Below are 24,583 nucleotides of genomic sequence, written 5' to 3'. Positions count from 1 at the left end.
GGGGTTTATTCTTCATGAAGATCCAACTTGATTGTGTCTTACGGTATGGTCCTTGAGAGGGCTCACTTGCTGAAGTGTAGGTATTATGCTGCGGTAATTGTGGCAGCAGAATACCTATGTGCGGGTTTGCTAATGTTTGAGGCTTGGTATGAAGATCATTCAGTTAAGATCCCACTCTTTTTGGAATTTTTGTAGGATGGATTGAATAAAGGGTTGGCCCTTAGTTCCTTAAAGGTACAGGTAGCTGATCTTGCATGTTTTAGGAATCAGATGAATGGTGGTCCCTTGTTGGCTCATCCAGATGTGGCCTGTTTCTTGAAAGGAGTGAAACATCTTCGTCCTCCCTTTGTTATGAGCGCGCGCGGTCGTCTCAAGCGGGTGGTGAGCCCTTGGGCCACGGCAGGACTCAAGGAAGAGCCCCAAGCCACACCGTGGGAGGTGAGCTGGGCAGGCATGGTGAGCCAGGCCGGTACAGAAGCAGGGGAGCAGGCACAGAGTCTGACCCTCAGCCGGACCTGCACGCCCATGGCAACCAACACTGGGAAGTTGATTGATGAACGGTCCTCCGACTGTTCCTGGCCCTTTCGGACCTGCTGCTGGGAACGGCAATGGGCAGCAGGCCGGACAGAGGCGAGGGCAGACAGAGTCCTTTACACTGAAGACATCGTAGACAAGGCAGGTGCAGACACCGTAGACAAAGGCTAGTGCAGACATCGAAGATGAGGGCTGGAAGGAGACACGGGCACTGTCCCTGAGGGCGCCCTACTCAGCCCACCCACGGGACTGAGTCGCGGACCACCCCGTCCCATACGTGCCCTACACAGCCCAGGAAGGCTGGTCGCGGACCACGTTGAGAACAGGAGAGCGCAGGGAAGATCCAGGCGAGCAGGAACTCCGATGCTGGGATACTGAGTTCCGAAGCCCCTTCGGCTGGCAGGCAGGGAAGCTCCAGAGCGCAGGGAAGAATCCCACCTGTTGGCCACTCCAGGGCCCAACAGGCCAGAAGGCTCAGGAGCCAGACAGGACGTAGGGCAGAACAAGCGGAACTGGATCAGGACATCAGGAACACATCAAGGCAGACGTCAGTAACATCAGGAAGCAGACATCCGGATAAGACAGGACAAGGAGCCATCAAAACAAGGTAGACCATGGAGGACCTGGATCAAGGAAGAGGTACAGGCAACTGTAGCACTCAATCCGAAGGCCGACATCAGGACAGAGACAGGACAAGGAGCCATCAATACAAGGCAGACCACGGAGGACCTGGATCAAGAAGGAGGTTACAGGCAACTGTAGAGCCCGATCCGAAGGCAAGTTGCAAGTGACAAGAAAGTCCTTATATACTGGAGGTTGTAGGCAACTCCCTGGGAGGAGTTTGCCAGGACCGCCCCTCGCTGGCCCTATAAGTGGGGTAGAGAGCTGCGGGCCGGCCCCTAGGAGAAGGGCGTCGCCAAACAGGAAGTCCAAACGCATGCATGCAAGCCACAGGCAGGCCACAGGAACAGCTAGACCTCCCAGGCCCTGGAGCAAGTCCCGGATGGTGCACAGGAGAGGCCCTGGCTTTGCAGCGGCCTCCGGGAGGAAGGTAAGATACCTCCTGTAGCGCAGCAACAGGGGGGATCGTAACACCCTTGCAGTTACTCGTGCCCTTATGAAGGGTTAATCTAGTTTTGGATTTCTTAGTGGGTCCTACATTTCTACCATTGCATAACCTTTCCTTGAGGTTGCTGACATTTCTTGTGGCGATTTGTTCTGCACGTAGAATATCCGAGCTACAGGCCTGTCTTGCCAGGAGCTGTTGCTTCGAGTAACTCAAGGGGCGATACAGCTATGTACTGTTCCTTCCTTTTTGCCTAAAGTAGTCTCAAATTTTCACTTGAATCAGTCCTTTTCACTACCGTCTCTGGATTGGAAAAGAGATGCCGGAGAAATATCACCTATTGCAACCCTTTGGTTGTCAAGAGACGTATTGTGAGGTATCTGGAGGTTTTTAAACCTTTCCGGAAGATGGATCATCTGTTTGTCTTCCACGGGGGAAGTAGACACGGTGGAAGTAGACAGGGCAAACCAGCTCACTGGATTAAGTAGACAGGGCAAACCAGCTCACTGGATTAAGGAGGTAGTCACGGCTGCTTATGTGGATACTGAAAAGCCATTACCTAGTCAGGTTAGAGCTTATTCCACTAGGGTTCAGGCAGTGTCATGGGCAGAAGTTAGATTGTTGTTTCCCATCGACATTTGCCAAGCTGTGGTATTATCTTCTGGATGTGCAGGCCTGAGAGGATGCAACCTTTGCATGTGCTGTTTTGACTGGACCGCAAGCAGCCTCCCACCTTATTAGGGAGTAGCTTGGGTACATCCCACTGGTTCTGGATTCATCTGTCATACTGTTGATGCAACTTCATCATTGCTCTCTGCTTCAACGGCAGGGGGAAAAGGGGAATTAGATTCAAACAGCAGCCAACAAGGACATTGAATGTGGCGGTCTTGGAAAACAAGTATAGGGGTAACTTGCTGATGCGGCTGTTACTACCCTTAACCAATAAGCCTGAAACTCTTGATGCAACTCCAACATTGCTCTCTGCTTCAATGGCAGGAGGTAACAGGGCATTGGACTCCAAACAGCAACCAACAAGGGCCCCGACTTTGATGGTCTGGGAAACTGATAAGTATGGGGGGGACTCGTATGGCACGGCAGAAACTACCGTAAGCTTGCTGGGCAGACTGGATGGACCGTTGGTCTTTTTGTGCCTTCATTTCTATGTTTCTGTGATTAGGTTTTTCTTCCGTAATGGCTTCTTTCTAGCCACCCTCCCATGCAGGCCATTTGTATGCAGAGTTCTTGATATGGTTGATTGGTGCACCTCCACTCGTCTCAGCCACTGAACCCTATAGCTCCTTCAAAGCGATTGTTGGCTTCTCTGTGGCTTTGTCCAAATCTGGTCTCAAAACTATCTCAGTAAGAACTTACCTTTGTGCAATTGGCACTTATCACCAGCATATAGAAGGAAAACCCATCTCTGTACAGCTTTTAGTGGTACAATTCATGGGTGATCTGCTTCATTTGAAGCCTCCCTTCAGGTCTCCTGTTCTATTTTGGGACCTCAGTGTGGTACTGGCCCAGCTGATGAAAGCTCCCTTAGAGCTTTCATCAGCTGGGCCAGTACCACACTGGTCCCAAACCTTCCAGGTCATACATCAGGTCACAGGAGCTTTGCACTCCTGTGACCTGATGTATGACCTGGAAGGTTGTATTTTTGGTGGTGGTCACTTCAGCATGCAGGATCAAAGAACTTAAGGCCCTAGAAGCAGATAGACCTTATAGCGGGTTTCATCCTGATGGTCTTGTGCAGCCATCCTGCCTAAGGTGGTGTCGGAATTCCAATCAGTCAATCATGCATCCAACATTCTTTCCCAGATCACGTCTACCAAGGTGAACACAGTTTCGACTGCAGGGAGCCTTGGCCTTTTACCTGGAGCAGACTGAAGCCCATAGAAAGTCCACCCAGCTTTTTGTTTCTCTTTTAAACTAACAAACTGTGAATAGCTGTTGCCAAACAGACTCTTATCTAATTGGCTAGCAGAGTGTATCTCCTTTGATATGCCCAGGCAGGCTTGAATCTAGGGGGCCATAACAAGGCTCCCACTGTCCAAGCCATGGCAGTATCAGTGGCTTCCCATGAAGAAAATCTGCAGGATTGCAACGATGAGTACTTTCTACACATCCACATCTCACTACTGTTTGGATAGGGATGGCCATTACAATAGTAGGTTTGGTCAGTCTTTCCTGCCTGATCTGTTTCAGGTTTAAAATACAATTCCATTCCCTCCTAGGGACTGCTGTTGTTTCAAGCTGCCCTTCATGGGTTAGGTATAAAATAGAAATAAGATCTGTTGCCAACAAAAATATTGGCACTTATTGCTGCTGTTTCCCTTTTTATGTTTAGGGCAGTCTGTAGGTAGCGATTCCCATATATGAGAATTGCCATTCTGCATGTCCTCAGAGAAAGCAAGTTTGCTTACCAAAGCAAATGTTCTCCAAGGATGGTAGGATGTCAGTCCTCACAAAACCTGTCCATCTCCTCTTGGAGTTGACTTCATTCTTAATTGCTAAGGAAAAAGACCGAAGGGGCCCCCATCTGGTGGCATGCATGGGCATTTTCAGTGAGTCACAATCAATATTCTAGAAACTTTGAAGTCAAATTTCCGTGCGGGCTCCATCAGATATCATCATCCATGTTTGAGGAATGACATCATGCAGTCTTTAAGATCATGAGAGGTCTTGAACGAGTAGATGTGACTCGGTTATTTACACTTTCGAATAATAGAAGGACTAGGGGGCATTCTATGAAGTTAGCAAGTAGCACATTTAAGACTATTCAGAGAAAACTCTTTTTCACTCAATGCACAATAAAGCTCTGGAATTTGTTGCCAGAGGATGTGGTTAGTGCAGTTAGTGTAGCTGGGTTCAAAAAAGGTTTGGATAAGTTCTTGGAGGAGAAGTCCATTAACTGCTATTAATCAAGTTTACTTAGGGAATAGCCACTGCTATTAATTGCATCAGTAGCATGGGATCTTCTTAGTGTTTGGATAATTGCCAGGTTCTTGTGGCCTGGTTTGGCCTCTATTGGAAACGGGATGCTGGGCTTGATGGACCCTTGGTCTGACCCAGCATGGCAATTTCTTATGTTCTTATGTTCTGTGACAACAGCTGTTACAGGTAAGCAACTCTGCTTTCTCTTCTACAGAGGAATTCTGTGCGACAGTGCACGACACTGTTTTGATAAGAAAGGAGTTGTCATGGTTCGTGGGGAGGACAGAGAGAATAAGGTCGTGGAGCTGGATCATGCTCTGGAGTTGGCAATAGAGGCTGGTGCAGAGGATGTAAAGGAGACGGAGGATGAAGATGAGAAGACAGTTCTGAAGGTGAGGTGTAGAATTAGATACATATTTCTTTTTACTTCCAACAGTCTCTAAAGGTATCTAAGTGATGATTCCTGACAAATTATACATTTATTTAAACAATTTGTATTCCGCTGAGCTATCAGTCTCAGCGGATTACAACCAACATACATAGTTTTGTTTTATGTATTAATTACTATCATACAGTCAACAATAATAAATATGAAAAAATCATTAAAAATAGATAAAAGTACAGGTATAAAGGCTGATTTCCACCTACGCAGAAAATTAAACGGGGGAACCTTACCAGGCTGGTGGAAGAGCACTCTGGGTTGTGAATCGATGACTGACAGGACGGTCTTGGCTCAGCAGTGCTCAGCAGCCTGCCAGGCAGACTTAGCAGCAGTGGCGGCTGGAAGATTAGTAGCAGGCTCTTGTGGCCCCAGCCTCCCCTGCTCATTCCCTCCCCTCCCTCTTACGGTGCCCAAGAGAAGTCTGGATGAAGGCGTGTTCAACGGCAGCATGTAGGAAGGCCCTGGCCTAGCAGGGAAGCCAAAGGGTTCGGTCCGGCGCAGCACATGGCACTGAACTGCACTGTGCACTGTCAGGATCAGGCGGGAGCGAGAATTGGTGTCAGCTCAGCAGTGGACGATGGAGGATACACAGAGCAGAGGTAGAGGCAAAGTCTAAGGCAGCATGCGACTGGTACTCCTTTAGATTTTTAGCAAGCTTCTCTCTTTATCTGATGTTGTAGCCTTTAGTTTGCTTGGCTGGTGTGAGGAGACTGAGGCTTGGGGAGGGGAGTAGTCAGGGAAAGGGTGTGAGGCTGGGGGGGGGGGGGGGGGAAGGGGGTGGGCAGTGAATGTGCGACGAGGTGAGGCTTGGGGAATGGCAGTGAGTGCGAGGCTGTTTGGGGCACATGGTATATAGTGGATGAGACTCTCGTCCCTCATTCCTGTCCCTGTTCCCAGCAGCCTTTTATGTATCCACCCTCGACCTCCCCACTAGTGGTGCTCTCTCTCTGCCTCTCATCATGGGGAGGGGGGGGGCATAGATAGATAGTCTCCTAGGAACAGGGATTGAGACTTGAGATATGATTCAGGAAACTTAATTGGCATGATGATTTCTACATCTGTTGCCAAAGTAATATACAAAGTGTTGAAAATAAAAAATATTTGTGAAAAGAATTAGATAAAATTGTGATAATAGTATAATAAAATTACAGGATAAAGAAAGGACAATAACAAGATCAATTCCCAGGTTCTGGTGCTGGTCCCTATTGCATCTAATCAGATCACATTTGTGGCCTAATTGCAGGATACAGCATATTGCTATAATTGATGTTTCTTCTGAATTTTTTTTTTATAGTAGAGGATGGATGGGCAGCACTTTTGGAATAAAGATGGTGTTTTGTTTATTTCTTGATGATGTAGTGTTAGCTGCTTTTGGTCTCCTATGTGGAAGGTTGTATAGAAAAGTGAATGTTACATGTTCTGAGTTTTCCTGCTCATTCTTTTGTTAGAAATGTTTTTTTTTCTATGTCAGTTTTGGAAAATGTGCATCTCTGATATCTTTATATTTTGCACAGTAAGGAGAAAATGCATTTCTTTTTCTCCAGTATTCCATTGCAGGCAGGTTCTGGCTTTTTGGGGTTGCCAGTTCAGCTTTTGTCTGCATATTCCTATTTCTAAGTTGTAGTCACTTATTCTGTATTTGGTGAGGCTCTAAATGGGATACTGCCTCTTGAGACATATTTAAATATAATTGAAATGCTTCCATAACTAAAAATATGCATTCATATTGGTTAGTACTTGAAGCCATTGAGTTTATAAGTGTTTTCACTGAAATCAAACTCATGGGTCATATGACATGTTGTGTACTCCTGGAAAAAGTTCCCAAGCTTCCAATTCTAGAATTGGAGCTTGGATACTTTTCCTAGAAGCCTCTCATAAGGAACTTCGTCAAACGCCTTCTGAAAATCCAAGTATACTATATCTACTGGTTCACCTTTATCCACATGTTTATTAACTCCTTCAAAAAAGTGAAGCAGATTTGTGAGGCAAGACTTGCCTTGGGTAAAGCCATGCTGATTTTGTTCCATTAAACCATGTCTTTCTATATGTTCTGTGATTTTGATGTTTAGAACAGTTTCCACTATTTTTCCTGGCACTGAAATCAGGCTAACCGGTCTGTAGTTTCCCGGATCGCCCCTGGAGCCCTTTTTAAATATTGGGGTTACATTAGCTATCCTCCAGTCTTCCGAGCCAGCTGGTGTCGGTTCCCAGGACAGCTTTGGTACCCAGCAAGGCACAGAGGCCTCCCCCTACTGATATGGTGATTGATCATAGATAGTTCCTCCGAGGAGGAAGCTCCGCTGAGGTTGATAGTCCCCCTTGCAATTTCCTCAGTGCCTGCACCTCTGGACTAGGCTGAGCATCCAGGGCCTCATCTCCTGTGACATACAGTGAGGATGAGGGTCCCTATGACCCCTGGGGGGATGATCAAATGGAATCCTCCAAGGACTTGGATGGTCTCCTGTGAGACTGTTCTACTCCAGATGAGTGAAGAAAGTTTCCACCTGAGGATTTATCCTTTGCAGTCCATTACCTGCTATTAATTAAGTTGACTTGGAAAATAGACAGTGCTATTACTAGCAACAGTTATATGGGATAGACTTAGTTTTTGGGACCTTGCCAGGTTCTTACGGCCTGGATTGGCCACTGTTGGAGACAGGATGCTGGGCTTGATGGACCCTTGGTCTGACCCAGTATGGCAAGCTCTTATGTTCTTATGTTGTTAGGGTGATGGAGGAGATCACCCCATTCCAGTTTTTGACAGAGGAGGATGCCAGGCACAAAATGCTTGAGATCTATTTTGGAGCCTCCTAAGGAGATTGTGGCGGTCCTGGGACACGAGATCCTTAAGGTGTTGCTGCTGATGATTTGGGAACACTCCCTCACAATGCTTCCCGTTAACAAGTAGGTGGATGGGGTTTACCTTGGCCAGAATGCTGCCAGATTCGATAAGTATCAGCTATCTCACCAGTCGGTGGTGGTCAAATCCACCTTCGAGGTCCAATCACTCCCTGGGAAGGACCCCAGATCGATGCATGCCCTTGGGAGGAAGGTGTTCTAACATGCCATGCTTATTGCCTGCATCTCTCATGGGTCATCTGGAAGCAGGTACTGAGCAGCTTCTTCAACAGCAGCAAGACACCCTCATGTCGCTAGTGCAGAAGGATCTGGAGTGCAGAAAACATGAAGTTTGTGCAACCTATGACGTATTCAAGATGGCATCGAGAGTCTTTGCAGTGGGAATCGGTGCCTGCCATCGCGGGACTTGTGCGGGCGATGCCTGAGGAAATCCCTGGCCCTGGGCTCCAAACGTTTCGAAGGCACCGCAGAAAACAGCAGTCTCACTGGTAACGGGGCAACCAAGGGCCGCAGAAGGCAAGAGGGCCCAGGTAAAGGCTCGGGGAACAGAGGCTTTGGGGCCGCAGCACCGACTGCATCTTCTTGCTCGGAGGACCCAATGATGGGGATCGCTCTTGATGGAGGCATCAGTGGCCGCTGGGGCACCGATGGCCCCTCAGGCACTGGTTGCGTCGGGACAGTGCCAAGGACGACATCCAGATGCTCGAGTGGGGGTGCCAAGATAGATGGCGGAGGCTCTGGCATCGGCGTGGGGACCGGTGGCAGGGGAGGTTCAACGCTCTGCAGAGTTCAGAGCACTTCGCTCTGCACCTTCGGTCCAACTCCTCCTGAAAGTCCGGTGAGGCCAGGACTGAGGGGGGGATGAGGCATCACCGGTGCTTCCTGTAAAAGGAATTGGCAAAAGACCAAGAAAGGGAAGGTGGGAAAAAAAGCCTGTGACCAACTGATTATAAAACTAAGAACAGACAGCAAAGGTAAAAAAAATCATTTTTGAATTTTTAGTGATTGGCATATGTTTTCTTTGGGAATTTGCAAGAGTAGCAATTTCTCTATGCTGACCTTGCAGTGTACGAGATCAGAATGGAGAAACTGGATGCCACGTACATTTTTAATATTGTGAAACTTGCACAGAGGAGGCAGCAGAACAGGCTTCAGTGCTAGCAGCAGTGATCGGCACCTCCCCAATAGCCATGCGGCAGCAGTGACAGTGGCAGCAGAGGAATGAGAAAGGCTCCGAGGTTGCTGGCAAAGAGAAGGGCTTGCTTTCAGTGTGTACATGTATATGAGTGGGAGTCTGCCTGGGGGTGTTTGTGTGAATGAATGGGTTCCAACCCGAGGGTATGTCTTTGAGAATGAATGGGTGCCTTATTGGGGTCTGTCTGTCTGAGAATGGGTGCCTGTGGGTTTAAATGGGAACTTGTTTGGGTATGTGTATCTGAGAGAGAGAGAGAATGAGAGCCTGCCTGGGTTGTGTGTGTGAGAATGGGAGCTGCCTGGGTTTTGTGTGTGTGTGTGTGTGAGAGAGGGAAAATGGGTGCTGCAAGTGGATTCCAACCTGCCAGCAGCTAAAATGAAGATGATGGCCTGACGCTGCTGGTAGATCCCAACCAAAGAAGAGCAGGAGACGCCTGTGGGTTTGTCTGAGAGGAGAGTGTATGTCTGTATGAGCGTGTGTGTGTGTGTATATATAACATAGAGAGGAGAAAGTTTGTGCATCCCTCTCCCACTAATCCATGACAATCTCAGGGTGACTGGAAATTAAAATTCCCAGGTATGAAGAGTGACTGTTTTAAATCCTTTTTAGTTTTATTTTTCAGGTGTTATTTGATGTGTCTGCTGTTTTGAAATATTTTATTGGTGCTTGGGACATTTAAAAAAAATTGTATATGAGTTTTTAATTATTTGATCTTTTATTCATCAGCTTTTTAGAAATATTATTAGTATGTTTTTAGTATTATGATTGTGTATTTTATTTCTTGATTTTATTTTTTGATGTTTGAGGAATGAGGATGGTTCTGTTGCACTGCATAAAGTGTCTGGCTTCGTGCAGTTGCCAGTTCAGTTTTTGTCTGCGTGTTTGTATTTCCACTTTATGGTTGCTTATTCTGTATTTGGTGAGGGTCTGTTTATGTTCTGCATGTGTGACTGAGGTCAGGTATTCTCCTATTAGGAAGTGTATTAGTGTTTTTGGGCTTTCAGAGAGTCAAGCCCATACACATCACAATAGGCCTAATACCATATGAGTTCCAAGTGTCTTTTTTGCAGGGATTTCTGGTTGGCATCTCAGCAGTGCATGTAAATATAATGTAAGTGATATTTTTACCTCAGGATATTGTACTTTGATATTTTTCATGTAAAATATAAATACATAATTCTTAACTATGGGTGTGGAATGGGGCAGGGGGCATTGTGGAAGGCTATAAGCCTAGAGTACCTAATACCCTTGCACCAGCCATGGGTTCGGGGGGGGGGGGGGGGGGGGGGAAGAAGATGGTGTCAGTTTTTAAAGTTTGTATCACTGAAGGGAGCTGGATGTTTTTTTTGGTGGGCCTGGGACAGAGAATGAGGTACCTGTAATGGAGAAGGTTTTCATGGGTAATGATTCAGATGGACTGAATCAAATCACGGTGAACCTAGAAGATGTGGTAGGCCTGATTGACAAACTGAAGAGTAGTAAATCACCTGGACCGGATGGTATACACCCCAGAGTTCTGAAGGAACTAAAAAATGAAATCTCAGACCTATTAGTAAAAATTTGTAACTTATCATTAAAATCATCCATTGTACCTGAAGACTGGAGGATAGCAAATATAACCCCAATATTTAAAAAGGGCTCCAGGGGCGATCTGGGAAACTACAGACCGGTTAGCCTGACTTCAGTGCCAGGAAAATTAGTGGAAAGTGTTCTAAACATCAAAATCACAGAACATATAGAAAGACATGGTTTAATGGAACAAAGTCATCATGGCTTTACCCAAGGCAGGTCTTGCCTCACAAATCTGCTTCACTTTTTTGAAGGAGTTAATAAACATGTGGATAAAGGTGAACCGGTAGATACAGTATACTTGGATTTTCAGAAGGCGTTTGACAAAGTTCCTCATGAGAGGCTTCTAGGAAAAGTAAAAAGTCATGGGATAGGTGGCGATGTCCTTTCGTGGATTGCAAACTGGCTAAAAGACAGGAAACAGAGAGTAGGATTAAATGGACAATTTTCTCAGTGGAAGGGAGTGGACAGTGGAGTGCCTCAGGGATCTGTATTGGGACCCTTACTTTTCAATATATTTATAAATGATCTGGAAAGAAATATGAAGAGTGAGATAATCAAATTTGCAGATGACACAAAATTGTTCAGAGTAGTTAAATCACAAGCAGATTGTGATAAATTGCAGGAAGACCTTGTGAAACTGGAAAATTGGGCATCCAAATGGCAGATGAAATTTAATGTGGATAAGTGCAAGGTGATGCATATAGGGAAAAATAACCCATGCTATAATTACACAATGTTGGGTTCCATATTAGGTACTACAACCCAAGAAAGAGATCTAGGTGTCATAGGGGTAGATTTTCAAAAAACGCGAATAGGCGTACTTTTGCTGGCGCATCAGACGCAAGCAAAAGTACGCTGGATTTTAGTAGATACGCGCGGAGTCGCGCGTATCTGCTAAAATCCTGGATCAGCGTGCGCAAGGCTATGAACTCTGTATAGCCGGCGCGCGCCGAGCCGCGCAGCCTACCCCCATTCCCTCCGAGGCCGCTCCGAAATCGGAGCGGCCTCGGAGGGAATCCTCTAACGCCCTCCCCTCACCTTCCCCTCCCTTCCTCTACCTAACCCACCCGCCCGGCCCTGTCTACACCCCCCCCTTACCTTTCTCCGGGGATTTACACCTCCCGGAGGGAGAAGTAAATCCCCGCGCGCCAGCGGGCCTGTTGCGCGCCGGGACACGACCTGGGGGCGGGTACGGAGGGTGTGGCCACACCCCCGGACCGCTCCGGGCCGTAGCCACGCCCCCCGTACCCGCCCCCAAAATGCTGCCGACACGCCCCCTAAACGCCGCGACGACCGGGCCCGCCCCCGACACGCCCCCCTTGGAGAACCCCGGGACTTACGCGAGTCCCGGGGCTCTGCGCGCGCCGGTAGGCCTATGTAAAATAGGCTCACCGGCGCGCAGGGCCCTGCTCGCAAAATCGTTGGTTCAGTGTGAATACTGTGTACAATTTATTTATTTATTTATTTAGCACTTTTATATACCGAAATTCTTATAACAAGTTACAAATCAAATCGGTTTACATTATAACGATGACCATTGCATGAGAATGCAGTACATTAAACAAGGAAAAACTAACTTGGATCCATAGAACTGGGTTTAAACAGAGAAAATAAAAGCAGAACTTTAATTGGTGAGCCGGGTACTAACTTAGAAGTGTACTCAAGCGCCTAAGGAAGACAGTGGCGCACGGTACTAAGGAGGAGCATTCATAGAACGTCTGTACAGTGTAAGGCTAATTAGAGATGAGAGACTGCTTACGATTAGCAAGATAGATTCATCTGAATATTTGAGTTAAGGGAAGGCTTGGTTGAAAAACCAGGTCTTGAGTCTCTTTTTAAAGGTGATCGGGCAACGTTCGAGACGGAGATCCGAGGGGAGCGAGTTCCATTGAGTACAATTCTTGTCGCCGCATCTCAAAAAAGATATAATTGCGATGGAGAAGGTACAGAGAAGGGCTACCAAAATGATAAGGGGAATGGAACAACTCCCCTATGAGGAAAGACTAAAGAGGTTAGGACTTTTCAGCTTGGAGAAGAGACGACTGAGGGGGGATATGATAGAGATGTTTAAAATCATGAGAGGTCTAGAACGGGTAGATGTGAATCGGTTATTTACTCTTTCGGATAGTAGAAAGACTAGGGGGCACTCCATGAAGTTAGCATGGGGCACATTTAAAACTAATCGGAGAAAGTTCTTTTTTACTCAACGCACAATTAGACTCTGGAATTTGTTGCCAGAGGATGTGGTTAGTGCAGTTAGTATAGCTGTGTTTAAAAAAGGATTGGATAAGTTGAGGAGAAGTCCATTACCTGCTATTAAGTTCACTTAGAGAATAGCCACTGCCATTAGCAGAAAGGGGACAATATGTAAATCTAGAGCTCTAAAACAAAATTTTAAAAGAGAAACTGATAAAATGAGGAAAAACTTTGCAGCTGCAAAGGTTAAAAGTGTACAACAGGTGTGGACATTGTTTAAAAATACATTCTTAGAAGCGCAGTCCAGATCTATTCCATGCATTAAGAAAGGTGGAAGGAAGGCAAAACGATCACCAGCATGGTTAAAACATGAGGTGAAAGAGGCTATTTTAGCCAAAAAAAATCCTTCAAAAATTGGAAGAAGGATCCATCTGAAGAAAATAGGAAAAAGCATAAGCATTGTCAAGTTCAGTGTAAAACATTGATAGGGCAGGCTAGGAGAGAATTTGAAATGAAGTTGGCTGTAGAGGCAAAGACTCATAATACATTTTTTTTTTTAAATATATCAAAGTAAGAAACCTGGGAGGGAGTCAATTGGACTGTTAAATGATCAAGGGGTTAAAGGGGCTCTTAGGGAAGATAAGGACATTGGAGAAAGACTAAACAAATTCTTTGCTTCTGTGTTTACTAATGAGATGGTTTTCAAAGGTGATAATTCAGATGAACTGAACCAAATCACTGTGAACCTGGAAGATGTAGTAGGCCAGACTGACAAACTAAAGAGTAGCAAATCACCTGGACCAGATGGTATGCATCCTAGGGTTCTGAAGGAACTCGAAAATGAAATTTCTGATCTATTAGCTAAAATTTGTAACCTATCATTAAAATCATCCATTCTGCCTGAAGACTGGAGGGTGGCCAATGTAACACTAATATTTAAAAAGGGCTCCAGGGGCGATCCAGGAAACTATAGACCAGTGAGCCTGACTTCAGTGCCAGGAAAAAATAGTGGAAACTATTCTAAAGTTCAAAATCACGGAGCATATAGAAAGACATGGTTTAATGGAACACAGTCAACATGGATTAACCCAAGGGAAGTCTTGCCTAACAAATCTGCTTCATTTTTTGAAGGGGTTAATAAACATGTGGATAAAGGTGAACCGGTAGATATAGTGTATTTGGATTTTCAGAAGGCGTTTGACAAAATCCCTCATGAGAGGCGTCTAAGAAAACTAAAGCGTCATGAGATAGGAGGTGATGTCTTTTCATGGATTACAAACTGGTTAAAAGATAGGAAACAGAGAGTAGGATTAAATGGTCAATTTTCTCAGTGGAAAAGGGTAAACAGTTGAGTGCCTCAGGGATCTGTACTTGGACCAGTGCTTTTAAATATATTTATAAATGATCTGGAAAGGAATACGATGAGTGAGGGAATCAGATTTGTGATGATAAAAAATTATTCAGAATAGTTAAGTTACAAGCGAATTGTGATAAATTGCAGGACCACCTTGTGAGACTGGAAGATTGGGCATCCAAATGGCAGATGACATTTAATGTGGACAAGTGCAAGGTGTTGCATATAGGGAAAAATAATCATGCTGAAGTTACACATTGTTAGGTTCCATATTAGGAGCTACCACCCAGGAAAAAGCTCTAGGTGTCATAGTGGATAATACATTGAAATCGTCAGTTCAGTGTGCTATAGCAGTCAAAAAAGCAAACAGAACGTTAGGAATTATTAGGAAGGGCATGGTTAATAGAACGGAAAATGTCATAATGCCTCTGTATCGCTCCATGGTGAGACTGCACCTTGAGTACTGTGTACAGTTCTGGTTGTCTCATCTCAAAAAAGATATAGTTGCGATGGATAAGGTACAGATATGGGCAATCAAAATGATAAAGGGGATAGAACAGCTTCCCTATGAGGAAAGGCTAAAGAGGTTAGGGCTGTTCAGCTTGGAGAAGAGACGACTGAGGGGGGATATGATAGAGGTGTTTAAAATCATGAGAGGTCTAGAATGGGTAGATGTGAATCGGTTATTTACTCTTTCGGATAGTAGAAAGACTAGGGGGCACTCCATGAAGTTAGCATGGGGCACATTTAAAACTAATCGGAGAAAGTTCTTTTTTATTCAACGCACAATTAGACTCTGGAATTTGTTGCTAGAGGATGTGGTTAGTGCAGTTAGTATAGCTGTGTTTAAAAAAGGATTGGATAAGTTGAGGAGAAGTTGAGGGCAGCACAGTATTAAGTTCACTTAGAGAATAGCCACTGCCATTAGCAATGGTAACATGGAATAGACTTAGTTTTTGGGTACTTGCCAGGTTCTTATGGCCTGGATTGGCCACTGTTGGAAACAGGATGCTGGGCTTGATGGACCCTTGGTCTGACCCAGTATGGCATTTTCTTATGTTCTAATGAATGAAAGGGGGAGCAGCACAGTAATTGTTTGTATAGGGCAGCAAAAAAGCTAGCACAGGCCCTGCCTAGACCACAGGAAGTCAGGTGGGGTTGATGGTGCATTTTTTTATGATAAAGTTCCAGTAGTAAAGTGATAAAAGGGAGTTTGACGCTGTCCCAGTCATGGTTTTTGACATGATTTGTTTAGCTGTGATTTGCTTTGTAACATAAAGGTGCAGCCTATTGATTAGCGTAAGAAATTGGAAACCAGGAAACCTGAGTTTTCATGCTCCTGTTACATGCTGTGCCTTTGATCAAAGTCACTATCTCCCATTGCCTCATATACCCATTTAGATAGCAAGCTCTTTAGGGCAGGAAGGCATTGGGCCTGTATGGAATTTGTTGGATGATATATAATTGCTGAAGTAAATTAATAAAACTTCTTTATCATAAAATTCCATCTGTCATATCTGTCCACTTTGCTGAGTAAAATTCCTTTTTATGCAGATGGTTACTGCTCGGTGAATAATTATTGGGAAACGCAAGATGGTTCTTGATGAAAAACTATGGCCATAATAAGAATACTGGTTTTACCTAGCTTCATCATCATCCCTAGTACTGTCCATGTTCTGTATATTCATCCTTCTGAAGTACTTATAACTTGCATTCTTGTTTTCTTTTCATTCAGTTTATCTGTGATATTCATCAACTGCACGAGGTGAGGCGAAAATTGGATTTGCTAGGTTTAATCTCCCTGTCTGCCGCTCCTGAGTTCATCCCACAAACCTTGGTACAGCTGTCAGATGATGAAATGGCCCACGCCTCTCACCTGCTCCACCTTATTATGGACTACCAAGATGTACTGAGAGTCTACGATAACATAGAATAATATAGGAAATCTGAGGATTATGTACAGTATCTGAGATTCTGTGGATTGCTTTGTGTGGGAGAGAAGCTTCAGTGCTGGGGCCCTGTTTCCTTGGACGTGTGTAGTTTGGACTAAAGCTCAAGTTTTCATACGGGTCACAGCATGTTACATGTAGAAATTCAAATCATTTAAGGCACAGTTGTGATACTGCAATTGTTTTTTGATTGCGGTTATTCTCCAAGGACAAACAGGATGGCAGTCCTCACATATGGGTGATATCATCAGATGAAACCCAATGCGGGAAAACTTATGTTTAAATCTTTTTATTAATATTTCAAAATTTAAATAACAGTGAGAAAAAATGGTACATATTGTGCTCTGATACATGCCGCCTGTTAATGTAACACTTATATTGATCGATATAAATTGTCCAACCCCCTGATATTCACCTCCCTCCAAACCTCACCTCATTGATGAGAAGGCAAACAACATAAAAAGCAATCAGGGAAAATAGTACATAGAGAAAAAAAGTCAATATCTGGCTATGAACTCTGAGGCAGGGATATAATGTATGGCATCCAGATATCTACGATTCTTTTCCTGTTCATAAAAGAAGAGTGCTTACTTGAAAGTTTTTCCTGAATTAGTAAATTATGAATGCTATTGCAACACTGGGTAAAAGAAGGCGGGTCTGAGTGTCTCCAGACCCGTAGAATAGATGTAGCAGCCAGATTAAAGATTTTATTAATGCACATTTTCTGTTTCATATTCCCCGGAAAGGATTTTGAAAATATACCAAATAGTGCAATCTGTGGCAAAAAAAGGGATTTGGAGAGCCAATACTATGCTGGTATATATAAAAATCTTCTTCCAAAAAGAATGAACAAAATTGCAGTCTCACAAAGAGCGACCCAGATGAGCAATCCCTTCGTTACACTTAAAACATATGTCAGAATATGTAAATTTGGCCGGACATGCTTGATGTTGCGATATATAGAATCTATAAAGTAATTTGTAATGACTTTCTCTCATTTGTATGTTGCACATGATTTTGCAGTCAGCTGAAAAACTGGCAATAAAAGCATTAAGTGGAAACTGAGTTCTCAATTCTTGTTGCCATTTATTCCTTGCATTATCCAAGGTCCAAGTCTTATAACTGTTCTCCAAATGTTTGTAGAAAAAAGATATGGAATGTTGTCTTGGATCCTCTAAGTCAAACCAATCTTGAAGGAATTGCCAGTTCAAATGAAGATCTGTAGCAGTAAAAGTCCGCATGTAATGTTGGACTTGGTAATAGGGGAAAAGATCCGTTGAGCTTAAGTTAAATTGCTGATACACATCCGGAAAAGACATAATTGACCCATTGGCATTATTTATTTAATTAGATTTATATTCCACTTTTCACACTTTTTTCAGTGCTTCAAAGTGGATTACATTCAGGTACTGTAGGTATTTCCCTATCCCCAGAGGGCTTACAATCTAACTTTGTACCTGAGACAATGGAAGGTACAGTGACTTGCCCAAGGTCACAAGGAGCGACAGCAGGACTCGAACCCTGGTCACTGCTCTAACCACTAGGCTACTCCGAAAGAGTTTGCCATTACCATTTATTTCCCCTTTATATGTAATACTTAACATGATAGTTTTCTATTTGTTTATCATCTTTTATTTATATGATGCTTTTTTCTTTTTTTTAATCTTTTCAGATCTATAGTTTCCTCCTGCTTCTTTTGCACTTCAAGATCAATTGGAACTGGTTCCTACTGGGACATGAGCCTTTATATGTATACCTATCCAGTGTTTCATCCCGTTCCAACCATTGCTGTCACTGTGACAGTCATCTACCAAAGAGAGAGCACAGTTCTCTCTAGAACCTGGCAAAAGTACGCTGTTAGCCAACCAGTAAATGTCATTGCACAGAGTGAGCTAAAGTGAGAAATTAAAGTGGAAACCTCGTGTAGCAGAGTTTGAAGTACAGCCAGAATAGGTAGGCTCCAATTAAGCTGAGAGTCCGAGAAGGATGAGACTGCTGGACAAAATAATGTAAATATGGAAAATATTGGTATTTCAATTCTAGAATTTTGATCTTATTGTTTATGATACCCCCCAGATTATTATCTGAGATAGTGGTAGCTCTTTTTTAAGGAAAGAAAAGTGCTATAAATTTTCCCCAGCTTTCACGTTCTTATTTTCACTTAGTTAAGCCTACCATTTTAAAAGTTATTTTCCTACATGAGACAGCTCCTCTGCCAGCAAGGAAAATGCTACAGAAGCAAGCTTTAATGCAAGCAGGAAAGAAAGAGGAAGAAAGGAAGAAAAGAAAAAAGGCAAGTGGATGCTTTCCAAAATGAAAAAAATTATTTGGAGCAAGAATGCTCAATAACAATTGCTCTTCTTTAACTCTTGGCTTTCCTTACACTTCAGCCATCACCCCCAACTGTTATAACCAACATATCACTCATGTTCCTTGTACAATATTCTTGACATTGGGACCAATTATAAACCCCCAGAAGTCTCTGCGGGTATGATCTAATACTGCAAATTTTTTTTTTTTTAGGAGGGGATTGGGTCATCTGCATAATATGTAAGTGAATTCTGTACAGATATCTGGGCAAACATTTTAGCGAGAAATTAAGATTTTTTTTGTTTGCTAAAAATCTAGCGACACTATCCTGAGGTGTAGCTACGTTTTGTGAGAAATCCCATGTGTGTGTGACTTTCCAAAGGAAATGTAACTTATTCTTAATTGATAATGATTTAATTTGCATGATTTTAGTTCATCAGTGATTTTGCATAGGTTTTGTAAACAGGTTCACAGGTTAAAAAAAAAACAAAACAACAAAAAAACAGTGCATGCAAAAAAATGCCAAATAGCAGGTGCATACAGTTTGGCATTTTTGCATGCACTATCCTGTTTGCAGTTTTAATAAACCAGCCCCACTGTGCTCATAGTTTTCCCATTTTGTTATAATCCCCACCAAAGAATGTAAAAAAACAAAACAAAAAAAGACAGGGTAAACAATTGGTACAATTTTGAAAAGGAGTGTGTCCCAAACCAGGAAAAAATTCCACATTTCTCCTAATAGACAAGAAATGAGACAACTGTGGATTAAAAAAAGTTATGAGTAATCATGTACCAATCCCCAGTATGTCTTAAAGTATTCGCATGATTATACATTTTAATATCGGGTAAACCAAAACCCCCTTTAATAAAGGGTTTCATCAGAACTTTCAGGGCTAGCCTAGGTGTTTTCCCATCTCATAGTAACGACAGCAGAAAAAGACCAACACGGGCCATCCAGTCTGCCCAGCACACTTCCCAAGGTAGTAACTGCCGTTCTGCAGGTTACCCTCACTTTTCTGTTAAGGATAGTAACTGCCACTCCATGCAGGTTACCCCATGTTTCTGTTAAGGGTATAACTCCTCACCTCCTGCCCGGCAAACACGCCCCCCTGGACGACGTCATCTGCCGAGGCCAACGGAGCTCCTTAAAAGTAGGCGCCAACCTCTGGTGTCGCGCGCCTAAGGGTGCGACCAAGGAGCCTACCCCTTGGCACGCCCCTTAGCGTCGACCCCTCTCGCCACCCACACACATCCATCTCAATCACCCTCAAACCTCAGCACCATTATTTATTTTCAAGTTCACCTCCCCCGCCCACTCCTTACTGACAACATCCTGTCCTCTCTCTTCAACTCCCCCTGCTCACAGTCCACTCCCAATATACTATTCCATTAACCCACTCCTGCAAATTTCCCGCACAATACTTTTACTCACCTGCAACAACCACCTTCAGAACTCACCTCCCCCTAACAAAACACGATTATACACACAATACCTGCTATCATACAACACTATCCCAAACGCTATAAACCTCACATCTCACACCATAACACCCTCTACAACTACCTGCTACCTACCATGCTCACCCCACTCACACAACTCATCGGCCTCACTGCATTCACCCTCATCCTCTTCAACGCCCAATCTATGGTCAAAAAAACACCAATACTCAACGACATACTTCTGGATGATAAACCTGACATATGTGCCATAACGGAGACATGGCTCAAAGAAACCGACACAGTTTTACTGAATAAACTCTCTTTGCATTCAACACCTCCAAAACAGAGTTCATGATAATTACGCCCCAACAGAATCCATTCACCCCTCCCAACATAACACCCCCCCCACCCAACACACAAGAAACCTAGGAGTAATCATTGATAACCAACTCAACCTTAAAAAATGTATTAACACCACCATGAAAGAATGTTACTTCAAGCTACAAACCTACAAAAAATTAAAACCCCTCCTCCACTTCAACGATTTCTGGACAGTGCTCCAAGCCACCATTCTTGCAAAAATCGACTACTGCAACACCGTCCTTCTCGGCCTTCCTAAAATCACTATCACCCCCCTCCAAATGCTCCAGAATGCCACTGCTTGCATCCTCACCAATACTCGCAGAAATGAACATATCACCCCCGTTCTCAAAGAACTACACTGGCTCCCAATCCAACACCGCATCCAAAGAAAAACCTCACCATCATACACAAAACCCTATACAACCAAAATATGCACTAGCTCAATAACTCCCTCACCTTCCGCAACACCAATACACCCACATGTTCCTGCTACCTAGCAACCCTAAACACTCCCTCACCTAAACTTACTCATAAGAACATAAGAAATTGCTATGCTGGGTCAGACCAAGGGTCCATCAAGCCCAACATCCTGTTTCCAACAGAGGCCAAACCAGGCCACAAGAACCTGGCAATTACCCAAACACTAAGAAGATCCCATGCCACTGATGCAATTAATAACAGTAGCTATTCCCTAAGTAAATTTTATTAATAGCCGTTAATGGACTTCTCCTCCAAGAACGTATCCAAACCTTATTTAAACCCAGCTACACTAACTGCACTAACCACATCCTCTAGCAACAAATTCCAGAGCTTTATTGTGCGTTGAGTGAAAAAGAATTTTCTCCAATTAGTCTTAAATGTGCTACTTGCTAACTTCATGGAATGCCCCCTAGTCCTATTATTCAAAAGTGTAAATAACCGATTCACATCTACTCGTTCAAGACCTCTATGATATCCTCCCTGAGCCGTCTCTTCTCCAAGCTGAACAGCCCTAACCTCTTCAGCCTTTCCTCATAGGGGAGCTGTTCCATTCCCTTTATCATTTTGGTTGCCCTTCTCTGTACCTTCTCCATCGCAACTATATCTTTTTTGAGATGCGGCGACCAGAATTGTACACAGTATTCCAGGTGCGGTCTCACCATGGAGCGATACAGAGGCATTATGACATTTTCCGTTTTATTAAACATTCCCTTCCTAATAATTCCTAACATTCTGTTTGCTTTTTTGACTGCTGCAGCACACTGAGCTGACGATTTTAAAGTATTATCCACTATGATGCCTAGATCTTTTTCCTGGGTGGTAGCTCCTAATATGGAACCTAACCTCACCACAACTCCACTAAAGTGCGTGTACTTTCCATTGCAGGGCCTACACTATGGAACACTATGCCGAGTGATTTACGCCAAGAACACTGCAAAAATTCAAACAAAAACTAAAAACTTGCCGCGCGCATGTTATAAAATCCAGGGTCGGCGCATGCAAGGGGGTGCACACATGTGCACCTTGCGCGCGGCGAGGCCGAGGGGAGCCCCGATGGCTTTCCCCGTTCCTTTCAAGGCTGCTCCGAAATCGGAGCGGCCTTAGAGGGAACTTTTTCTCCGCCCCCACCCCCAGCACTAACTAAATCCCCCCCCTACCTTTGTTGAAAAAGTTATGCCTGCCGGCTTGTCATCCCCTGGCACAGGCCACTGTGCCGGAGGATTTGGCCATGCCCCGGGACATACGCGCGTCCTTGGGCTTGTGCGCGCCACCGAGCCTATGCAATATAGGCTCGGCGCACGCAGGGGCAGCTTTTCGGGGGTTACGCACATATCCCTTTGAAAATCTGCCCCATAGGAAATGCTGATGATCTGTTTCAACTCAACTACCCCCCTCTTATGACCAAATCTATTAGATAAATGAGGCTTGACCGACGTGCCGCAAATGCGCTGTAGAGAGCAGCTCTACTGCGCATGTGCAGGCGAACGCGTCAGTCAGAGCAGAGCGACAGCTCTTTGAAAACATGGCGGTGGCGGCAAGGAGCGGTAGTGGCGGCGAGGGGTGGCGAGGGGCGGTGGCGGCGGCGAGGAGCGGCGGCGCACGCGAGGGAGGGAGGGACCTCCCCGGAGATCTTCCGTTTGTGCCATCCGAAGGGGTTGTGAATGAGCTGAGAGAGGGGGAGTGACTGAGGGGAGGGGGGGGGTGACGGAGGGGGGAGTGGCTGAGGGGAGGGAGGAGGGAGTGACTGAGGGGAGGGGAGAGGGGGAGGGAGTGGTTGAGGGGAGGAGGGCGGAGAGAGGGAGGGGAGGGGGAGGTGGGAGGGAGAATAGAGGGGGAGGGGAGAATGAGGGGGAGGGGGAAGGAAATGGACCGAAAATTTTTTTTTAATGTAGCCCGTTGTTACGGGCTTAACGGCTAGTATATAAAGATTTGGAAGAGTGGGACCGCTACCACAACTCCTGGATAGGGCATTTAGCGGTCATAAAAATGAATATCCTCCCCCACATTCTGTATCTTCTGCAGACCCTGCCTCTAGAAATCCTGTAAACACTCTCGATAGATGGCAAAAGAGATTGTTTAAATATCTATGGAAGGGTTAAAAAGCCCAGGATTGCTAAAATGACTTTGTGTCTCCCCAAATCTCAGGGAGGAATGGGGATGCCTAATTTACACTTTTATCAAGGGGCAGCCCAACTTAAAGCTGCCGTTGACTGGCAGAAACATAGTAGGAAGAAACCATGGGTGATATTGGAACAAGCCTTATTGGGTCCACTGCCACTTACTGCCATACTATGGCAACCCTGGACCACATGGAGACGTCCACTTTATCTTCCTGAGTCAGTACAGATTACTATAAAAAATATGGGAGCATTGGAAGACACGGTTAGTGGGGTGAAGGATTTTCTACTCCAGCACCCATCTATTTCACAATATTTCCTTCCGACCAGCTGAAAATCTGGTAATAGCACGGGGTATTACTCAATTGAATAATATATGGGAACCAAGAGGGCTGCTTTCCTTTCAATCCCTATGTGATAGATATCAACTAAGGGAGGGAGAGGTATTTACTTATTTACAAATACGACATTATCTCACGAGGAACAGAGTGACGGTAGATTTGGAGACAGGGATTTCTGCTTTTGAAAACTTGTGTAGGAATTCAGATAAAGCTAGCAAAGTTGTCTCAAAAATTTATATGCTGCTAAATGGGAATTTTCAAATTGGTCCAGCTCACATTAAAGCTTGGGAAAAGGACTTACAGTGCAACTGGTTGGCGGAAGACTGGAAACTGATCTACACACAATTGGGGAAAGGTTTGATTTCTGCAAACCATATAGAGAATGGATACAAATTGTTCTACCATTGGTATATCACCCCAGACAAACTTCACCACATGTTCCCTGGCTCATTTGATTCCTGTTGGAAATTATTTAATGCCAAAGGCACTTTCATCTTTGGTGGTCATGTCCCAAACTTCAACGTCTTTGGCAACAGATTTCACAATGGCTGTCTTCTGTTATCTGGGGCACAGTGCATCTTACCCCTACTCAGGATCTCTTGAATCAGGAAGTACAAGGATGCGACAAAGATCAAACTCGTTTTATCAAATATGTGGTTACTGCATCTAGATGTTCCATAGCGAAATTATGGAAAGACCCAACAGTCCCATTATAGGATGTCCAATCACAAGTACTTATTGTGCACAACTTGGGGAAAATTACTGCATTTAAACAGAGGGCTGTATCCAGATTCCTACACACATGGTCGGGATATGAAAAATGGTTTGTTTTTTTATTTATTTATTTTTCTATACCAGTGTTCGATTTTACATATCACATCGGTTTACATTCAACCAAAAACTGCAGGAAATCGGGCGTTTCCTTTGTCTAATAAATTGAACAATTGTAACATGGAAGTGGTTAACAAGGGATATGAATGGAACATGGAAATGAAAGAGAGGAACATTAATGGAGGTCAAAGTGAAAGGAACTCTTATCATATTGTATTCAGGCATAGGATTTAAGTCTCTTACGGGTCGAAACAGTAAGGACACGTTAGAAAGAGTGCGGCAGTGCCAGGCGCACCCTCGTTTGCCCCACGCACTGTTCTGATCACATACCGCTCGATACTCTATTGAAATGGCATGCATGCGTCTGCGAAGCGTTAGGGGAAGCGTTAGGCCCGTGCAACCGATTTTACTGTATAGGCGCTTAATACAGCGCCTATACCGTATCCTGGGAGCGCTGGTACCTGTCATTTCAAATGACATTTGAAATGACAGGCACCAGGAAGTGGATCCCAACTTTAACCCATGAAAACCTAAAAACCTAAAATCCCCTCCTCCCGAAGCGGCTTGACATGTGCCAACTTACCTTTTGTTGTTTTTCAG

At 44.5% G+C, this 24,583-nt stretch overlaps 1 protein-coding gene across 1 annotated transcript in view; it reads left to right on the top strand.

The window, feature by feature from the left end:
• The window catches only part of LOC115092154 (translational activator of cytochrome c oxidase 1), a 100,685-nt gene extending 83,519 nt beyond the window's left edge, over positions 1–17,166 (top strand). Inside the window, exons 5-6 of the mRNA XM_029602769.1 lie at positions 4,749–4,926; positions 15,888–17,166. Coding sequence (XP_029458629.1) covers positions 4,749–4,926; positions 15,888–16,088 — 379 coding nt within the window. The 3' untranslated portion in view covers positions 16,089–17,166. The remainder of the gene's footprint in view (positions 1–4,748; positions 4,927–15,887) is intronic.
• The last annotated feature ends 7,417 nt before the right edge of the window (positions 17,167–24,583 follow it).

This window comes from Rhinatrema bivittatum, chromosome 1 (genome assembly GCF_901001135.1).
Source record: "Rhinatrema bivittatum chromosome 1, aRhiBiv1.1, whole genome shotgun sequence".
NCBI classification, from domain to species: domain Eukaryota; kingdom Metazoa; phylum Chordata; class Amphibia; order Gymnophiona; family Rhinatrematidae; genus Rhinatrema; species Rhinatrema bivittatum.
The sequence above is the reverse complement of the archived record's forward strand: the minus strand, read 5'-3'. Positions and strand labels throughout refer to the sequence as shown.